A 19,783-nucleotide genomic window follows, 5' to 3' on the forward strand; every position below is an offset into this window, starting at 1 on the left:
CCAAAGGCCAAACTGTCCGGTGTCCCTCTGCCTGACTGGCCGCTTCTCGGGCTCTCCACCCCTTGCTGGGGGCTTTCTAGACCCCTGGCCTACCTTAGATCAGGCACCCTCCACCTCCAGCTCCCCCTGACCCCATCTTCTCCCCACCCACTGACTGGCCTCACTTCAGACCTGTCTAGAGCGCGGATGCCCCTCATGCTCTGCCCCGTCCTCCTTTCCACCCTGCCCTCTCACTCCAGGCACAGTGACCTGATCCCAGATGGGCGATCCTCTGGCCTAGCTCAACCCTCCAGTGGTTCCTTGTTGTGAAAAAACCCAAACTCCTTGCATTGGTTCTGAAAAGCACTGACGGCCCCGGCCTCTTGCTCCAGGCTCCCGCTGCACCCCGCCCACGCCCACCCACTCCACTTCCCTGAAGAGTGCCGCCTTCTGTCTCCAGGTTCGCCTCTGGCCTCAGCCTCAGCTTCTAGGAAGTGCCTGGAGCCCAGGTGGCCTGTCCCTCCCCAAGTGCCCCTCTGGCCGTCCAGTGCTCACTGAGCCTTGCGAAGGTGCCTGCTGCTGCTCTGCTGCTCTGTGGACAGAACTCCCCGAGGTGGCCAGCAGCCCTTCTCGCAAGTAGTTATGTCCCCAGCGCCTGCCCACTCCTCTGGCTCCTGGCACACAACGGGCACTGGGTGGACATGATTTTGATGTGGGTGTTGTGGGTAGGAAAGAAAAGATGGCTCCCAAAGGTGCACAGGGGGTCAGCATACTGGGAAACACGTCCAAACGGCTTTTGGAGAAGAAGACAGCTTGGGAGGTGACCCATGCTCCCTGCCAGGGCCCCTGCCCATGGCTGTGAGATACCCGCCAAAGCCGGGCACCAGTGACAGACGGACACAGTACCACCCAACAGAAGGCGAAGAAAGCCAATTAGGGAGAAGGGCAAAGGATGGACTGAGCATCCAGAGGACACCCAGGGGGCCCAACAGGCTCCCGGAGGACAGACAAAGCAGGGAGGCCGAGCCCCCAGAAACGAGGAGCCATGGGGGGCTGTCAGCCTGGAGAATCTCCCATCATGGCCCCCCACCTTAAAATGCTTCCCCCAAACAGGACCTGAGGGGTCGCACACAGCCCGACAGGGTGCCCTGGAGATGGGAATCGTGTTCGCCTGTGACCACAAGGAAACGGGTTCCCCAGTGGGCACTCCTGATGCTCGGGCCTCCATGGCCTCACTGACAGTAGGTGGGCCCCTCCCAGGGACTGACAGCATGTAGAAGTAGCAAGACTCGTCCCGTGTGCACCCTCCACACACAAGAGCTCGTCTAGGGCCATCCTCTCCACTGCCTCCATGGGGTGTTCACCAGTGGAGCCCGTGTCCCCAGCCACCGCCACTGGGGCCAAGCACCAGCTGACACGGCTCCCAGTTGGTCCTCGGCCTGCCTCCCTCTACCTTCCCACAGAGCCTCATGGAGGGGGCCACACCCAGGCCCCCCAAGCACAGGGGCCAGGGGCTCAGGGAGGGCCCTTCTCAGTGTTGTACCCCACTCGCTGCTTCTCGTCAGGGGCCTCCTCTGAGCACAGAGATGGGGTGACAAGGTGACGCTCTGGGGAGCCTCCGCTCTTGTGCACCGCACAGCATGGCCCTGAGGTGGGGAGCCCCACAGAATGCTCGGCCTCTGCTGGGTGGGCGTGCTGTCCTGGGTGCACTTCTTCTCTGACTCTGTCACCGACACATGGCCCTGCTTCCTAGCCAGGGCCTCCAGGCTCAGGAACCAAGCAGCTAGGGCAACCTGTCTCCTAGTTCAGCCCAATGGCAACTCCTCGCGGCTCACAGAGCCACACCACCAGCACCGCCTCGGAGCGCCTCCGACGTGAGAGTGTGCCACCCACCGGGACCCTCTGGACCCGGGCTGGCATCTGATGGGATCCTGCTCATGCACACAGGCTGAGGTCCAGCTTACCCATGGCACTCTTGCCCTCACCTCCAAATCTCTGACACTGCTTTTCAATGGCTTTATTACCTGAGAGGTGGCTGCATCCACCAGGAATACGAGATGGTTCCAACAAAATGTCACCTGGCCACCTCAAGACACTCACTGGAATATAGGTACAGGGCAACCTGCAGGCTTCAATGCAGTGACAATCCTGATTGTCAGGGGGACCAGGGTAGAGGGACCGGGGGTCCACTGTGGGGGCTCCCTGCACTGTTCCCAATGGAGGTAAAAGTGATGGCTCATTGCTGAACCCTGCAGAGGCGAGATCACACGGCCTTCGTTCTCACAGTGTGCACAGAGAGCCCTCTCACCAAGTGCCAACCAAGGCCACTCGGGCATGAATAGGGTGACAGAAGAGGGAAGGGCCAGGGGAACCCAGGGAGGGGAAGGCATGGATTCTGTGGAGTGCGGGGTGCCCAGCACGAGCCTTGAGCATCCTGATTCTGCAGGGATCTGGCGTGTTAACCGGAGCCCCTGAGCCACTTTACACCCTATGGGTTACCACATAATTAAGGATTTCAGGAAAATCTTCAATATGCCCTTATTTTCATTTGTCTGAGAGTCATGATTCGCCCTTTAGAAATCATCTTGAACACTAGATTCCAACACTGCTGTAATCTCCTGACCGGCTTCGTGAGGACGGACTGCAGCGTTTACCTTCTCCCTTCCCGTGTTCTGCATCACTTAGTGATCCTAACTCGTGTACTTTGTGCTCTCTCCCACAGGGCGCTGGCCATTCGGACACAGGGGAGGAGGGTGTGGCGCACAGCTCCCCAGGACACCAATACCCAAGCCCTACGCGGGAAGGGTGTCCTCAGCCCCAGGTAATCACATGTCCTTAGAAGAGGAGAAGCGTCCTGGCTGGTCAGAGGGAGAAGGGATGTGGCAGAGCGCCCAGGGACACGGGAGGCTGGCTCTGGAGTGGGGACTACAGCCAAGGGTGCAGGTGGCCTCCAGGAGGTTTGGAGGCTGGACCCAGGCTTCCTGCAGAGTCTGCCAAGGAGGCAGCCTGCCTGACAAGGCCCAGAAGAGGCTGTGCCTGTAGACCCTGCAGGGGGTCCCTGGTGACCTGCCACCTGACAGGGAAAAGGAGACCACTGAGCCCTGCAGGGACTTGGGAGGGGCTCTGCTGAGCCTGGGAGCAGGGAGCAGGAAGAGCTGGAGAGGCCAGGGCAGCACAGGGAGTGTCACCAGCAGGGATCAGGAAGAGCTGGAGAGGCCAGGGCAGCCCAGGGACAGTCACCAGCAGGGAGCAGGAGGGAGCTGGAGAGGCCAGGGCAGCCCAGGGACAGTCACCAGCAGGGAGCAGGAGGGAGCTGGAGAGGCCAGGGCAGCCCAGGGAGTGTCTCCAGTAGGTGTGTCTGCGAGGTGGAGGCTCCGGAGAATGTCAAGGTCCCCCAGCTCCTCTTCTGTACAAATGGGCCACTGGGAAAGGAATGTGTGTGTGTGTGCATGAGAGCAAGTGTGGGCATGTGAGCACACGTGCCTGTGACGCTGGCTATGACACTGTGACTGTGTGTGACACTGAGCGTGTGGTGTGTGACCTGAGTGTGAGCAGAGAAAGGGGCCCCAATGCTCCACTTTCCTCCGCCCCACTCTCACCCAGAAGCCTTCCGACCTCGAAGCTCCCCTGGGGCCCATAGGACAGCTGCCCAGCATCAGTGTCCACTCTGTGTTGACGGGCTGCCAGTCCCGGCTACGCCAGACCCCCGCGAGTTCAGTGACACAGAGCAGCACACCAGGCTGAGCTCAGCTGGGGCTTTCTGCCCTGGGGAGTGGAGGGTCAGCCCTGCCCGTGCTGACCCATAAGGCCCTCCCTGGCCAGCTGCCCTGTGAGTGGAAGAGCTGGGAGGAAAGGCCACCGAGGCTTCGCCTTGGCCCAGTCAGTCAAGCCCTGCGAGTCCTGTGCCAGCAGCGTCACCACTATCCACAGTGTGCTCGCTGAGACAGACTCACAGTTCAGGGACTGTCTCCAGAGGAGGAACCACCCCTCCGATCCCCTGCTTAGGAGCAGCAGAGCACCAGCCAGGCAGGGAGTACTGGGGACCTGGGAGAGAGGACCGAGGTGGCTGGCGGCCGGGGTGGCCGGCTTCTTCATCAGGGCTCTGGGAAACCTGCAGCAATGCCCTCCAGGCCCACTCTGAATGATTTCCTTACCTGCATCAAACTTGCCAGGTAATGTCTGAGCAAGAGACGGCTGCTGTCCCCCACCCACTGCCCAGGGAGGACACAGAGGCTCCTGGAACTTCAGGCATTGGTTTAACCTTGCAGCCACTGAACTTCAGAGCCAAGCCTTGACCAGGCTTCCCATGCCAAGTCCACCACCTTGAACAGAGCTGGGTGTGTCCTCCAGGGCGAGGGCACCTTCTGTCCTCCACCACACATGCCTGTCAATCAGGGTGGCCTAGCAGTTCTGTGGAAGGGACCTAGCATGTCCATGGACAGTGCCCAGAGGACCCTCCAACCAGGGGTCCTCCGCAGCCTCTCCCGTGCTCAGCCCTCTGCAAGCTGCTGGGGACACCGATGGGTGGTGAGCAGCGCCTGCTCTCAAACAGCTGACACAGCAACAGGCCCACCCTGGAGTAGGAGGAACCGCAGGCTGGAGTAGGGCCGGAGCGGTACCGCCAGGAAGACCCCAGGACAGGTGCCCTGCCCGCCATGCCAGGCTGACCCCAGGGTCCACAGTGCGTCCCAACAAGGAAACTGAGGCTAAGGGCGGTGAGGTCACTCACTCATGGGCACCCTGTCCTCTGGCTGAGCAGCTGTGCTTTCCCACCACACTCAGGGCCCAGACTGGGACCCACTGCAGAGGAATCTCCACCAGCCACAGGCCCACTCCCGAGGGCAGACCCTGCGCCCAGCCCTCACCCCCCACCGTGCAGCAAAGGGCTCTACTTACATACTCCTTAATGTCCTTGGACTTCACAGCCTTGTAGGAGTAGTATGCAGGGTAGAGGGTGCCAAATATGAGCCTGGATGGGAGAGAGGGAAAGCAGAAGTGTGGCTTCCATTCATTTTACTTGGGGGAAGCTGTCTGTCTTGGGGCCAAGAACAGTCCTCCAGGCACAGAAAGGCTGCTGTAGGACTGGGTCCCTCCTGCCTGGGCCTCTAGGTCCTCCTGCTGATGGCAATTGTCCCTGGAAATCCCCTGGCCCAGCCCACCCCTGCTTCCTTCAACTTGTGGTCTGTCAACATGAAAGGATGGTTGGGGGTCACAGAGGCCACAGTGTGGGGGTCCAGCTGAGCAGCCAAGATTCCTGAAATCAAAGGCTACCTTTCCACTACGGCTGCTGACCCCCTCTGAAGCCCCACAAAGCCTGCCCAACTGGACTTGATCTTTGATCCTGTAGCCAGAATAAGCTTCTCCCATTGTAACCGTAACCTGGTCAACCCCAGCGCATCCCCACCCCACATTAACCACTGTTCCCGAAATGCAGAAGCAAGCCAGGCAGGGTGGCCATCCCAGCACACCCAGAGATTCCAGCAACTTGGAAGGCTGAGGCAGGAGGACCACAAGTTCAAGGCCAGCCTCAGCAACTTAGTGAGACCCTACCTCAAAATAAGAAAATAGAAAGGGTGGAGGTGTGGCTCCATGGTAGAGCGCTTGCCTGGCACATGCAAGACCCTGCGTTCCACCCCCACACCATGGGGAAAAACGCAGGCGCAGGGACCACAGCACCAGTGGGACTGTGTGGTCATCGGCTTTCACTGCTGTGCCCTGTCCACAGCACCGGATGGTCTGCTCCGTCTGATGTGAGCGGCACAGGGTAAAGTGCTCGCTAAGTAGGCGTTCACTGCACAAAGCTCCAGGGTGAAGGGACACCATCCTGGACACTCCTGACCTTGGGTCTGAGGTCTCAGCATCCAGAGGGAGGCCCTGCGTGGGCTGAATCAGCAAAGCTTCAGGCTCACTATCCACTCTGAGGAAATGTCACCTGTGTCCACCAGGCAGGCCTCCCCCTGCCTGGAGGCTGGGGCTGGGCAGGTCAGCTGGGAGCCAGCCCCTGCCCCTGGGTCCCACCACAGACGAATTTGCATTTTGGTCTCAATGATAATTAGCATTTCACCCCTTGGGGGAGGGGCTTGCAACCCTCCTAATCTGCTTTGGAGGAAGAGCAGTGAATGCAGCAGTCCCAGCCAGGGGGCACTGGTGCCTGTGTCCTCAGACCAGGTGCCCCGCAAGAACCTCTCCACGCAGTACTGTGCCTTCCAGCCCCCCCACCCCCCAAGCCCCAAGGCCTCCGGTCACCAGTCAGCAGTGTGCCAGGTGCCAGCGACCCGTGACTCTGGCGGCTTTCTCAGAGCCCCCATCTGAATGCAGGATCTTCCCCAGCCCAAGACTGGTTTGTTAAAGCCCACTGACCCTTTAAGGCCTGTCTCAGGAGCTCAAAGGAAGCCCCACTGGGAAACCTTGCGCTCCTCCCTCTGGGGTGTCTGCAGCCCCTCTAGGCCTGTGGCCCTGAGTATTGGCAGCCCTAGGGACATTTCAGGCAACACTGGCACTGGGCATGCTCACCTGCGTGGGCTGACTGCAGATTAGGGCTAGGGCTAGGGCTAGGGCTAGGACTGACAGTGGGCTGGCCCATTCTCTGTCACCTGGGACTGGACATTTTGGACGACCTTCACAGACCAAGGCCCTGGGGCTCCCCATTCACACCCAGCTCTGGGTTCACTGGGGTCCAAGCGCCTGGAAGAGCCCCTGACCAGGTGGGTGCCTGATATGTGTCTTTTGAGAAAATGATCAAACAACTGTCATTTATCCCCAAGGAACGTAGTCCACTCTCCAGTGACAGCCTGCAGAGGCCAGGAGGAGAGTGGTCAAATGTGTACAGGCTCCATCAAGGCTCAGGCAGAGCAGGGTGTCCATGACAGAGCCTCACAGCGCCAGGGGCCCAGGGCTGGCACCCACCCTCCTCCTCCTCATGTCAGTGCCTGTGGCCAGCAGCCCCCTCCAGAGGTCAGGGGTGCCCGCCTGCTGCCACCTTCTCCTGTCTGTGCCCCTGCCCCTCTTGCTTCAGTTAGGACCCTTCCTCAGGCTGCTCCTCCCACACCACCCACCTGCGCCCTCCAGAAAGCAGGGGTGGCCGGAGGCTCCTAGGAGCACAACACTCCAGGCGGCAGGTGCCAGCAGGGCGATCCTGTTGCCCAGGGGCATCTGGGCGGCACCTGGAGCTCCTTCAGTTATCATAGCCAGGAGGGTGCTGCTGGCCTCTGGAGAGCACATGTCCACAGGGCGTAGAACAGGACGCCCCACAGGCCTTCTCCAGCCGAGAGCCCACAGGACATGCTGGAAACCCTGGCCCAGCAATTTATTTCCTGGTCCTCGCACCATGGACTCTTCCCTGACCTCCAGGCCAATCTTCCCTAAGAGAATGTCCAGTGTCCCAGCAAGTGCTCAGGTAGGAGGGGACAGTCCAAGATGGTGGGCACCACACCTACCCATGGGCCAGCATTGGGGAACACAGCTCTGCGGCCCCTCCTGGAGCTCTGAGCAGGAGGAGGTGCTGCTCACACACAGTGACCATCCAGGTGCCCAGAGGAGCACTGGGCTGTCCCGGGGCCACAGATGCTACACAGGCTGGGGCTCCACTACAGGCTCCAGTGCTGCCATTGCCAACTGAGTCCAAGACTTGTTGAGAGCCACAGCCGAAGGGGCGCCAGTAAACTTCCAGCTGCCAGCAAATTTCCAGCTGCTGGCTGATGATTGGCTCACAGCGGCCCCAGCAACATCTAGCTGATTGGCTCCTCTGCGGTGATGCTCATTGGGCTGTTTCCCTGCCCTCTCAGACCACGGAGCTGCTCATTGGGGGACTTTTTTGGCTCCGCCCACATGACCCAGCCAATCGGCCTCAAGAGCAGGAGGACTGTGGGAGGCAGAGAGAGGCTTGTGTTGGAGAGAGAGACTTGTGGGAAGCCGGTGGTGGCAGTTGGGGCTCTGAGGGTTTTTCCTGAGAGGCTGTTTTGTTTGGCGTGTGTGGTTCTAAAAATAAAGTTAGTTTCTTTTGACAAGTGGCTCCTGATTGTGCCCAGCCAGACTGCGGCATTTGGTGGCCCGTACGGGGAGCGACTGAGGGTAAGTGATAAGGTAAACTGCTCGCCCCTGAGGGCAGGGCGAGAGGATGGGTAGCCATTTTAAGATTCCTCTTTTGTTTTGCTTCACTTTTGTTTTAAGTTGCCTGTCCCTGGAGATGAGTGAGACGGAAGAAAAACTGCTCACATCTGAGGAAAAACTATTTGCTTCTGAGGAAGAGATAGGGAGAAAGGTTATAATGATTTTTTGTTGTTCCACTTTTATTTCATTCTATCTCGGTTTTGTTTGGTGTTATCTTGTTGGGTTGTATTATAGTAGAAATATGGGATCAGAAATTAGTAAAAAACAAACCGAAAGAGTGTTAAGTAAATTGTTAGAGGAAGGAGGCATCCCAGTAAAATCAAGAGCAGTCAGGGCATAAGTTGATACAATAAAAAAATGTAGCCCATGGCTTTTTAAGGAGGAGTTGTTAAATATATCACAATGGAACCATCATGGTGAAGATTTAAAAAGAATAGAAAAGAAAAGCCCAGGGACTCTGCCAGTTGGCACATTGCCATTGTGGACGTTCGTATCTGGTTTGCTTAGTCCAAAGCCTTCAGTTCAGACAATGGTAGAGGAAGGAGAAGACATATTGATTCAAGTAAAAGAGAAGGTCTCTTAAGTTAGTCAGACACAGGAAATGATTCAAGTAAAAGAGAAGGTCTCTCAAGTTAGTCAGACAGAGGAAAAAATTCAAGTAAAAGAGAAGGCCTCTCAAGCTAGTCAGACAGAGAAAGAAAGTGTAAAACAGAAAAAGCCATCAGGGGGAAAGTTACAACAGGAGACTGCTACTAACACCTTTCTATCACCAGAGGGTGTAAGTGTCCAACCAACAGCACCACCTCTACAGGAGACTGCTACTAACACCTTTCTATCACCAGAGGACGTAAGTGTCCAACTAACAAGGCCACCTCCATATGCTGGGAGGCCCCCAACCCCCGCAGTTGATAGTTGGGATCCTGAGACAAGATCTCAAATATTAACATGCCCTGTATTTGAGGCAGGAGGGCAGCGAGTTTACCATGTTTTAAATTTCAAAACAGTGAAGCAGCTAAAAGAAGCTGTAACAACCTATGGTCCTCAAGCACCCTTCACTGTAAGCATGGTCGAATCCATTAACAACTTGAACATGACGCCAGCAGATTGGGCTAATATGTGTAAAGCTGTGCTAAATGGAGGACAATACCTGTTATGGAAGGTTGCCAATGAGGAATTTTGCAAGGAGACGGCTAGGCAAAATGCAGCAGCTGGTTATCCTCAGAGAAATCTAGATATGTTGTTAGGAAAGGGACCTTATGAGGATCAGCAGCAACAAATTGCATATGATCCTGGTGTATATGCACAAATTGCTGTAGATGCAATTAAGGCATGGAAGACTTTACAAGGACATGGAGGTTTACAAGGTCAATTATCTAAGGTAATACAAGGAGCTAATGAACCTTATGCTGAATTTGTAGATAGGCTTATTCAAACAGCTACCAGAGTTTTTGGGAATACAGAACAAGCAATGCCATTACTAAAACAACTGGCTTATGAGCAAGCGAATCGTTGATGCAGAGATATCATTAGACCATGGAAACATGAAGATTTAAACACATATATTAAATTATGTAGAGACATTAATGAACAAGAGCAAGTCGTGGCAGCTGCAATAAAACAGGCTTTAGATGCCAGAGACATTAATGAACAAGGGCAAATTGTGGCAGCTGCAGTAAAACAGGCTTTAGATGCCAGGCCAAGAGCATGCTACAATTGTGAACAAACAGGACATTTTAAAAGGAATTGCCCCATTGGAGGAGGGTTTAACAAAACTAGGTATCAAAGGAGTAGAATACCAGGTATTTGCCCACGATGCCATAGAGGGAGACATTGGGCTAATGAATGCCGTTCTCAAACCACCATAGAGGGTACTCCATTATCAAAAAATGAACAAGGACCAGGTGTTTATCCACAATATCGTGGAGAAAGGCATCGGGCTCCGTTGCCAAAAAATGGACAGGGGGGCCCAATGCTCCGGGGCCCAAAACCACAAATATATGGAGCACTGGAGGAACCCAGCAACCCCTTCAGGGTAGTGCCCAGGACACATTGTCCATCAGATCCCTCATCAGACAAACCAGAGGGAGCGCAGGGTTGGACATCTGCGCCTCCGCCAGAGCAGTACTAACTCCAGAGATGGGAGTTCAAATCATTCCCACAGGGGTGAAAGGACCTCTTCCCAAAGGAACAGTAGGCTTATTATTGGGACGCAGCTCTTCTACTCTAAAAGGACTTACGATATAAGTCCTGGGGTAATTGATCCCGATTATGAAGGTGAAATAAAAATTATAGCCAGTTCTCCAAAGGGTATATCAGTAATTTCACCAGGAGATAGAATAGCACAGTTACTAATAATACCCAGCCTACATGATAAATTTTCCAGTCGTACTGTAGAAAGAGGTTCCAAGGGATTAGGCTCCACAGGTGTAGATTGGGCTATGCTTTCTTTAAATTTAGATTCTCGCCCCATGCTAAAACTAAATATTCAAGGACATGAATTTAATGGGCTACTGGATACAGGTGCAGACCTTAGCATCATCTCTCGTCAAGAATGGCCAAAACATTGGCCATTACAACAAGCCACTCAAACGCTTCGAGGCCTAGGAGTGGCAACTAATCCCCATAGAAGTGCAATGGTATTAGATTGGAAGGATCCTGAAGGATGTGAAGGAACTATACAGCCATATGTATTGGATCATCTTCCTATAAATTTATGGGGACGAGCTGTCCTAGATCAATTAGGTTTGACATTAACAAATAACATCAACCAAAATGCACCCACTATTATGACTAGACAAGGTTTTAGGAAAGGAAAAAGATTAGAAAAACAAGAACAAGGTATAGCAGCACCAATACAAATAGATCAAGGAACAGACAGACATGGGTTGGATTTTCAGAAAGGGCCACTGAGACAATAAAAATTACTTGGAAATCAGAAAGACCAGTATGGGTTCCTCAGTGGCCCCTGACTAAAGAAAAGATACAAGCAGCCCATGACCTGGTCAAACAACAATTAGCGGAAGGACATATACAACCTTCGGTATCTCCCCATAATACTCCCATTTTTGTCATCAAAAAGAAATCTGGTAAATGGAGATTATTGCAAGATTTAAGAGCCATTAATAATGAGATGGTTATTATAGGACCTGCTCAATCGGGGATTCCTCAGTTGTCTGCTTTGCCAAAAACCTGGTATGTTTTAGTTATAGATATTAAAGATTGTTTTTTTTCAATTCCAATTCATCCTGAGGATAGTCCACGTTTTGCATTTACTATCCCTGCACTGAATCATGAAGGTCGTGATCAGAGATATGAATGGAAAGTACTCCCTCAAGGGATGGCTAACAGCCCAACTATGTGTCAAATTTATGTTAACAAAGTAATCCAGCCACTTAGAAATCAAAATCCTGAACTACAAATATTTCACTATATGGATGATGTATTATTAGCACACAAAGCTAAAAACACATTGCTAGAATGTTATGCCACACTTACAAACTTATTAAAAAATTATAATCTAGAGATAGCAATAGATAAAGTACAATTAAATTTTCCAATTAATTATTTAGGAGTTCTATTATCCTCAACCATGGTCCGTCCACCAAAAATTCAAATACGAGTAGATCAACTCAAATCACTTAACGACTTTCAAAAGTTATTAGGAGACATAAATTGGATAAGGCCTTATTTAGGTATACCAACAGGAGAGTTGGGACCTTTATTTGATACCCTAAAAGGTCCATCAGATCCAAATTCACCCCGCATGTTAACGCCTGAAGCAAGAAAGGCATTAAAAATCATTGAAACATATATGGAAAATATGCATTTGGATAGAATTGATGTAAGTTTGCCTTTATTATTTATTGTAATACCAACAAAAAATATTCCTACAGGAGTATTTTGGCAAGAAGGTCCATTATTATGGATACATTTATCTTATTCTCCTAACACTATTCTTACTAGGTATCCTGAGGCTGTAGGACAATTAATACTCAAAGGAATAAAAGCAGCAAAGGGAGTGTTTGGAATTTCTCCCAATAAAATTATTACTCCATATACTATGAATCAAATTGATGAGTTAGCTAATGAGTTAAATACTTGGGCAATAATCATGTGCAAATCTAATGTTTCATTTGATAACCACTTACCATCTAATCCTTTATTGTCTTTTTGGTCATCGCATCCTGTAATTTTTCCAAAAATGACAAGAAAAACACCTATCATGAATGCTCCAAATATATTCACTGATGGATCAAATAATGGTACAGCAGCAATAGTTACACCTGATCATACTTTTACATTTTACATTTTACCCAAACAATCAGCTCAAAAGGTAGAGCTTAATGCAGTATTACAAGCTTTTGTGATGTTTAAAGATTCTGTATTTATTTTCCGATAGTCAGTATATAGTTAATGCTATAGTATCCCTTGAAGATGCTGGTAGGATTTCCCCTTCCTCTACTGTTTTCTCTTTGCTTTCCACTATACAAAGTCTAATCTGGGACAGAAAAGATCCATTCTTTATAGGACATATCAGGGCACATACAGGATTGCCTGGAGCCCTTAGTTTGGGCAATGATTTAGCAGATAAAACTACACATGACATACATATTTTCTCTACACTAGAAGAAGCTATAAATTTTCATAATAGGTTTCATGTTAATGCTAATACTTTACAAAAGCGTTTTAAAATAACTAAGGAACAAGCTAGACAAATAATAAAACAATGTCAAAATTGTGTGACCTTTTTACCACAAGTTAATCTTGGAGTCAATCCTAGAGGATTGATACCTAACCATATTTGGCAGATGGATGTCACACACTTGCCAGAATTTGGAAAATTAAAATATTTGCATGTTACAGTTGATACTTCTTCTGGATTTTTGATGGGCTCCCTTCATGCCGGAGAAAAAACTAAAGATGTTATAGCTCATTGCTTACAAAATTTTGCCACTGTGGGCATTCCAAAACAGTTAAAAACAGATAATGCCGCTGGTTATACTTCTACCTCTTTTAAACAATTTTGCTCATCATTTGGCATTACTCATATAACAGGAATCCCATACAATCCACAGGGACAAGGCATAGTTGAAAGAGCTCATCAAACTATTAAAATGTACTTATTAAAGCAAAAAGATGGAATTGGGAAGGGGTATATATTCCCCAAAGATAAACTTAAAATAACCCTTTTTACTCTAAACTTTTAAAATTTGGATTCACCAGGACTTAGTGCTGCAGAAAGGCATATGTGTCCAAAAAATATGCATAAGCCCAAGGTACTTTGGAAGGATATTCTAACAGGACAATGGAAAGGTCCTGACCCAGTGATTGTCTGGAGTCGGGGGTCTGTTTGTGTGTTTCCACAAGGAGAACAGCAGCCGATTTGGATTCCAGAGAGATTAACCAAGGTCCTGACCCAGTGATTGTGTGGAGTCGGGGGCCTGTTTGTGTGTTTCCACAGGAAGAACAGCAACCGATTTGGATTCCAGAGAGATTAACTAAAGTGATTTCTACAGACCAAAAAGAAGATGATTTGACTCAAGTCCATAACAGCTGATATCCAAAACTCCAGTTTGGCTATCCTTACATCTGCGATAGAACCAGGATGCTTTTTTCAATATCAATTTTATTATTGCCCTTTCCCACATTCTATTTTGTTTTTTGAGCTCATACAGACCTAGGTTAATGTTTTGCTGATCAGTTCTATTTTTTGACTATAGAGTTTTTAAACATTGCAATGGAGATTTCACCTGTAAAAAGTTATAAGGCCTTTACTATTAGGTTATGTGTTGTATGTATTATATTATGTGTGCACACTTGTGTTTTGTGTTATATGTTTGAATGTACGTATGTCCATATATCATATATGATGAGCGCTCATGAAAAAATGGATCCAAATTTTTTTTATATTCACGTGATTTAAATGGTTTAATTTTAATTGGGTAAACAACTGTTGAGGATTGTTTTAATATGTGAACAAAAAAGGAGGTTAACAGATCTGTTTGTTTACTTTCACCTTTCCTTTTCATTATATTTAATAATTCTCTTAAAGATAATGTAAATTGTTAAGAAAATTGTTTTCTTTTAGTGCCTTCTGGAATGTTACATAATTTCTTCTTTAGCCATTATTGCCAGAATTCTTATCTTCATCCCAGTGCTGGTGAAGTCAAAGATAAAACCAATCTACAGCTTCTGCAATAGCCATCACTGAACTGCTTGCAGAACTTGCCTGGACACATTGTGAATTCACCTGTATGCATTGTGAACTATCAGTTGGTGCAGCGACTTGTGGTAGTGTTGGGGTATTTTTGCTGATGATGTCATCGGTCTTACAATTTTTCCAAAAGGAGCCGTCAATTGGCTTGGTGTATCTTCCTCCCTTCTGCTTGTCATGATCGTCCAGCTAAAATTTGGGGGCCAACAGAGGTGAGGCAAAGAACCTCACCCCCCAGCTGGTACAAAGACCTCTCCACAGGTGTGGCTGTATACTGGACCGGTAGTCAGTGACGGGTAAGATCCAATTGCAATGGTACCAACCTAAAGGGTAAGGACCATATGTACTATTGGACAACCTAAGGCAGGCACGGTCCCTAAGCCACATGCTTTTTGTTTAAACAGAGAGGGGGAGATGTTGAGAGCCACAGCCGAAGGGGCCCCAGCAAACTTCCAGCTGCCAGCAAACTTCCAGCTGCTGGCTGATGATTGGCTCACAGCGGCCCCAGCAACATCTAGCTGATTGGCTCCTCTGCGGTGATGCTCATTGGGCTGTTTCCCTGACCTTTCAGACCACGGAGCTGCTCATTGGGGGACTTTTTTGGCTCCGCCCACATGACCCAGCCAATCGCCCTCAAGAGCAGGAGGATTGTGGGAGGCAGAGAGAGGCTTGTGTTGGAGAGAGAGGCTTGTGAGAAGCCGGTGGTGGCAGTTGGGGCTCTGAGGGTTTTTCCTGAGAGGCTGTTTTGTTTGGCGTGTGTGGTTCTAAAAATAAAGTTAGTTTCTTTTGACAAGTGGCTCCTGATTGTGCCCAGCCAGACTGCGGCAAAGACTCGCAAACCACCAGACCAGCCAGTGTTTAAACTGCACTGACCATTGTAGAATCAACACTAACAATAGTTTTTCTAAAATTAAAACGTGAAGTGTAAGCAGAATAATGAGCCTATTTATACAGGTGTTTATTCCACCATAAAACAAACCACCCTAAAGAAACAGTACTCCCACACTCGATCTCCTCCCCTGCGTGCTGGTTATGGTCTATGGACACTCGTGTGCATGTAGGTACACAATGGTCTATGGACACACATGTGCATATGTGTACACAGTCCATGGGCACACATGTGCATGCAGGTATACACATGGTCTAGGGACACACATGTGCATGCAGGTACTCACATGGTCTAGGGACACACGTGTGCATGCAGGTACACACTTGGCATATGGACACATGTGTGCATGTTGGTACACACATGGTCTGTGGACTCGGGATGCACGTTATGGTTAAGAATTTTTAAAAGATGGTATATTGCATTGAAAAAAAAAACAAGTTTGCACAAAGTTCATCCTGTTTCCTCTGAGTATCCAAAGCAATATAAATTTACACTGATTATATTTTGTGCTTTATGTTCTTAATGTTAAAAATACGTAAATTATAATTACTATTCCCTGAGGGTTTTGGTAAAAACTTATGAATCTGTTTTTTTCACCTGAATGGAAGTGACTCTCCTGGGCTGCTTTGCTGCCTACACTTTTTTTGTTGTTATTGTTGTTACTAGGGATTGAACCCAGGGTGCTTAACCACCAAGCCACATCCCCAGCCCTTCTGACTTTTTTATTTTGAGTTGGGGGCTTGCTAAGTTGCTTAGGGTCTTTCTAAGTTGCTGAGGCTGGCCTCAAAGTTGTGACCCTCGTGCCTCAGCTCCTGAGGTGCTGGGGTCACAGGTGTGCACTACCATGCCCAACTTTGCTCTCTATTCCAATGGAAGGGTGCTTTGTGGTTCCCGAGTTCCTTTTGGCATTCCAATATTATGTGTTTCAATTATTTTAAATATGGGAAAAAATTTAAGTGAGACACCTTTGAAGTCCCTCATACACACTTTCCTGTTATGTGTATGAGGGACTTCAAAGGTGTCTCACTTATTTTAATTTTGTTTTAATTTTGTTTCAATTATTTTAAATATGGGAAAAAATTTAAGTGAGACACCTTTGAAGTCCCTCATACACACTTTCCTGCTATGTTCCTTTTCCCCTGCCCCCAAAGTTGTGAATTTGGTATTTATCATCCACACCTTATTTTATTAAGCCCATTATGTGCCATCAATCCTATGCATAGGACACTTGTAATAACCTATATTGAACAATTTATAGGGATACTGTAGAATTCTATAGGTGTTGCATCCAGGATGATGGGACATAATGGGTTAACTACACACTACACGAGCTATGCATAGATAGTACCGTTTTCTCCCTGTTTGGGGCAAAGGAACAGAATCTCCCTGGATGGATTCCAAGGCATTGTGTTCTTCTCATCCAACCTTATGTTTTGAAATGTGATCCCTGTTGAGACTTGTCTTTCTAGATCATTCTTGAACCCATGTGCCACCTCACTATATGACCACATTGCGGCTTACGTAAGTTCTTTCCAATTCTCCCCATGACACACACGGCCGTGACTGACATCCTCATACATGTATCCTTATGCACATTGGGGACTTTCCTTAGGGCACAAGCAGCATGGAACTGCTGGGTCACACGCACAGCACTTCCACCAGGCGACACCCACCCACAGCAGAGTGACACCAGTTTTTACTCCCTCCTGAGTGAAAGTCCTGATGCCCCCTCTCTTGCCAGATGGATACAGTTGGATCTGAAATTCGTTGCCAGTTTGATGGGTGCAAAATGGAACCCGGGTTTGCATCTCCTCGTTGCAGGTGAAGTCGACTGACCTCTTAAGCCTGTGGGCCACTTGGGCTGTGTACCTGGTCTGTTGATGTCCCTCCCTTAAGTTACCTTCTTAATGATCTTTAGGTGACGATCTGCTTCAGACAGATGCTCTGCAAATCTTTTCCCAGCACAAACTCTTTTAACTTGTTTGTAATACCTTTTGTGGTGTAGAAATTTTTAAATTGTAAATGAACAAATATATCACTCTTTTAAACATATCTTACTGAGAAAACCTGCTCACATATTTCCTCTTATTATTTATTTATTTTTGTTTGGGGTATTGGGGATTGAACCCAGGGGTGCTTAATCACTGAGCCACATCCCCAGCCCTTTTTATTTTTTGAGACAAAATCTTGTTAAATTGCCCAGGCTGGCTTTGAACTTGAAATCCTCCTGCTTCAGCCTCCTGAGCTGCTGCGATGACAGGAATGTACTAACATGCCTGACTTTTTTTTTTTTTGTAACAGGGGTGGGACCCAGGGGTGTTTAACCACTGAGCCACATCTGCAGCACCCTCCACCCCCTTTTTTTTTAGACAGGTATTGCTGAGTTGCTGAGGCTGGCCTTGAACTTTCAATCCTTCTGCCTTAGCCTCCTGAGTCACTGGGATTACAGGCATAGCCAATGTGCCTGGCTTCACACATATTTTCTTGTAAAAGTTTTTAACTTTTGCTTTTTCACTACTAGGTTTTTATCATCTGGAGTTCATGGGAGTTGGGGTTTGGTTCCATTCTTCTGTGTAGGCGTCCGATTGTCCCAGGTGCAGCTGTGTGGTCAGCCTTCTGACATGCAGGGGTTCTATGGCCACCGTGTGAGCACCACCCCACTAGCGTCTTAAGAACAGCTGTGGTGGTGATGACCACAGCTTCAGAGCAAGTCGGGAGATGCTAAAATCCTCGTGACCATTCTTGGCCCTTTTCCTGCCTGTTTTATCATAGGTTGTCGAGTTCCTTGGGAAATCTTATTTGGATTTCCCTGAATTTCTAATGTTGGCTGGGAAGAGCCGCTATCTCTGCCAGGCTCTCTCCTCCTGAACGTGGCCTCTTCCATTTCCTCCTGCTTTCCTTTAGGCCTCTTCATGATGCGCTGTGAATTTCCCTGGCGAGGTCTGCTTTGTCTGCTCCAGGCCCTCTGGCCATGGGTGGTGCTGAGAGCCTCTTGACCCCCCTAGATTCCTCATGGTACCAGAACCGCACTCAGAGCCCCGGCCTTGCCGAGTCAGGAGCCACGGAGTTTCGAGGCCTTGCGGTGGCCTGTGCAGGGTGATTCCCCCCAGGTGGATTTTCCTTTTTAGGATTTAAGTTTGCCTTTTCTGGAAAAGGCAAACTTAAAGGGACCAAAGCCACGTCCCTGGTTGGAGGTGCGGAAAGCGCTGGCTTCTGCGGAGCGGCTACAGGGGTGCTGGGCTGAGAAGCTGCCCCTGGACCTGGTGCTGGCTGCGCACGGTGCCCATGGTCAAAACTCGGCACTGACACTCACACCGATATCCCACAGGGAACTGGGTGGACATCACCTATTCCACCTCAGCACGAGGGCACCTGGAGGAGCTGACGCCTGCCCTGAGCTGTGTCTCCAGATGGATGGCCTGGATTGGGCTGGGCCTCTGAGCTCTCAGCAACAACACGTTTGGTTGTCAGGGACCCCAATGTGACAAGAAGAGGACCCACCACACTCGGCATCTCCAAGGTCCACCGATACCCACGTGCTGGGAGGGTCTCAGAAACACGGTGGGCTGGGGTGGGAAACATGGTCGGAGACTGGCCTTTGCCACACATGCTGGACAGGGACCCAGAAGCTTCAGCACGCAGAGCTCCCAGGTCTGGCCCAAGGGCCCAGGTTTCCAAGGCACAGCAAACCACCTGGGCCCTGGTTGCCACAGGTCCCTGCTAGGCCTTCTAATCCAAGGCTAGAGGGGAGGGGAGGAAGCCAGAACCAGCCCTCTGCGTCTGGCTCCAGAGGTCATGCCTCGATGAACTCCTGGTGCCCGAGGGATGCGCAGACTCACCCATAGGCATCAGCAATTCTGACCTTCCCAGGACATGGTTTTCCTCACAATGTGGGTGGGAAATGGGGCTCAGTGAAACTGAGTTTTACAATTGGTCAGAGGACGGCCAGACTTGGACTAGTTCTGTCCAAGCCCCTAGCCATCTCTGCCCCACTAGGACACATTGCCTGCCAGCCACCACCCACAGGGGTCTCTGCGTGGACATGGTCTAGCGGAGGGTGCGGACCTCCTCCCTTGGGCCCTACATATGCACCAGGTGACATCCCAGGGCCCAGCTCACAAACAGGGGCCCTCTCGGAAGAGCTGAACTTGGCAGGGCAGAAATGAGCCCCACTCTCCTTCCCTTGACGTGAGGGTCTGCAGGCCTCTATCTCTCAGTCAGCCTTGTCCCCAGCTCCCTGCTGCTCCTCCCTGCAGACAGGACAGGGGACACCTACACAGCTCTTGCTGGGAGGTACCATCCTAAGCATTGCATTGGTTTCCTTGCTCATTTGATCTGCATGGCACCCCGAGATGACTGGGGTCACGTTCACCAACTGCAAACTACAGCCTGAGCCTCAAGTCAGGGACCTGCGGGGCCCATCCCCTGCCCCACGAGACCCACACCCAGGCCCCCGAGGCCTCAGCCATTCCCAGCCCACACAGCCTCTTTGAGCTCGAGAAGGGTTTTTATGGCTTAGTTGGAGCTGTGTGCAAAAAACGACTTCAGCTGGATTGTGGAAATGCTCCTAGCCCTGCTTACAAATGAGGAAA

At 50.1% G+C, this 19,783-nt stretch overlaps 1 protein-coding gene across 3 annotated transcripts in view; it reads right to left on the bottom strand.

Moving 5' to 3' along the window:
- The window catches only part of Reep1 (receptor accessory protein 1), an 88,330-nt gene that overhangs the window by 34,457 nt on the left and 34,090 nt on the right, over positions 1–19,783 (bottom strand). For all 3 annotated transcript variants that reach the window (XM_046455923.2, XM_046455924.2, XM_046455926.2), the window contains exon 2: positions 4,876–4,948. In XM_046455923.2, the coding sequence (XP_046311879.1) occupies positions 4,876–4,948 (73 nt within the window). The remainder of the gene's footprint in view (positions 1–4,875; positions 4,949–19,783) is intronic.

Source organism: Marmota monax, unplaced genomic scaffold (genome assembly GCF_021218885.2).
Source record: "Marmota monax isolate L192 unplaced genomic scaffold, Marmota_monax_Labrador192_F-V1.1 WCK01_AAM20220418_F8-fsc00238, whole genome shotgun sequence".
In the NCBI taxonomy this organism is placed as follows: Eukaryota; Metazoa; Chordata; class Mammalia; order Rodentia; family Sciuridae; genus Marmota; species Marmota monax.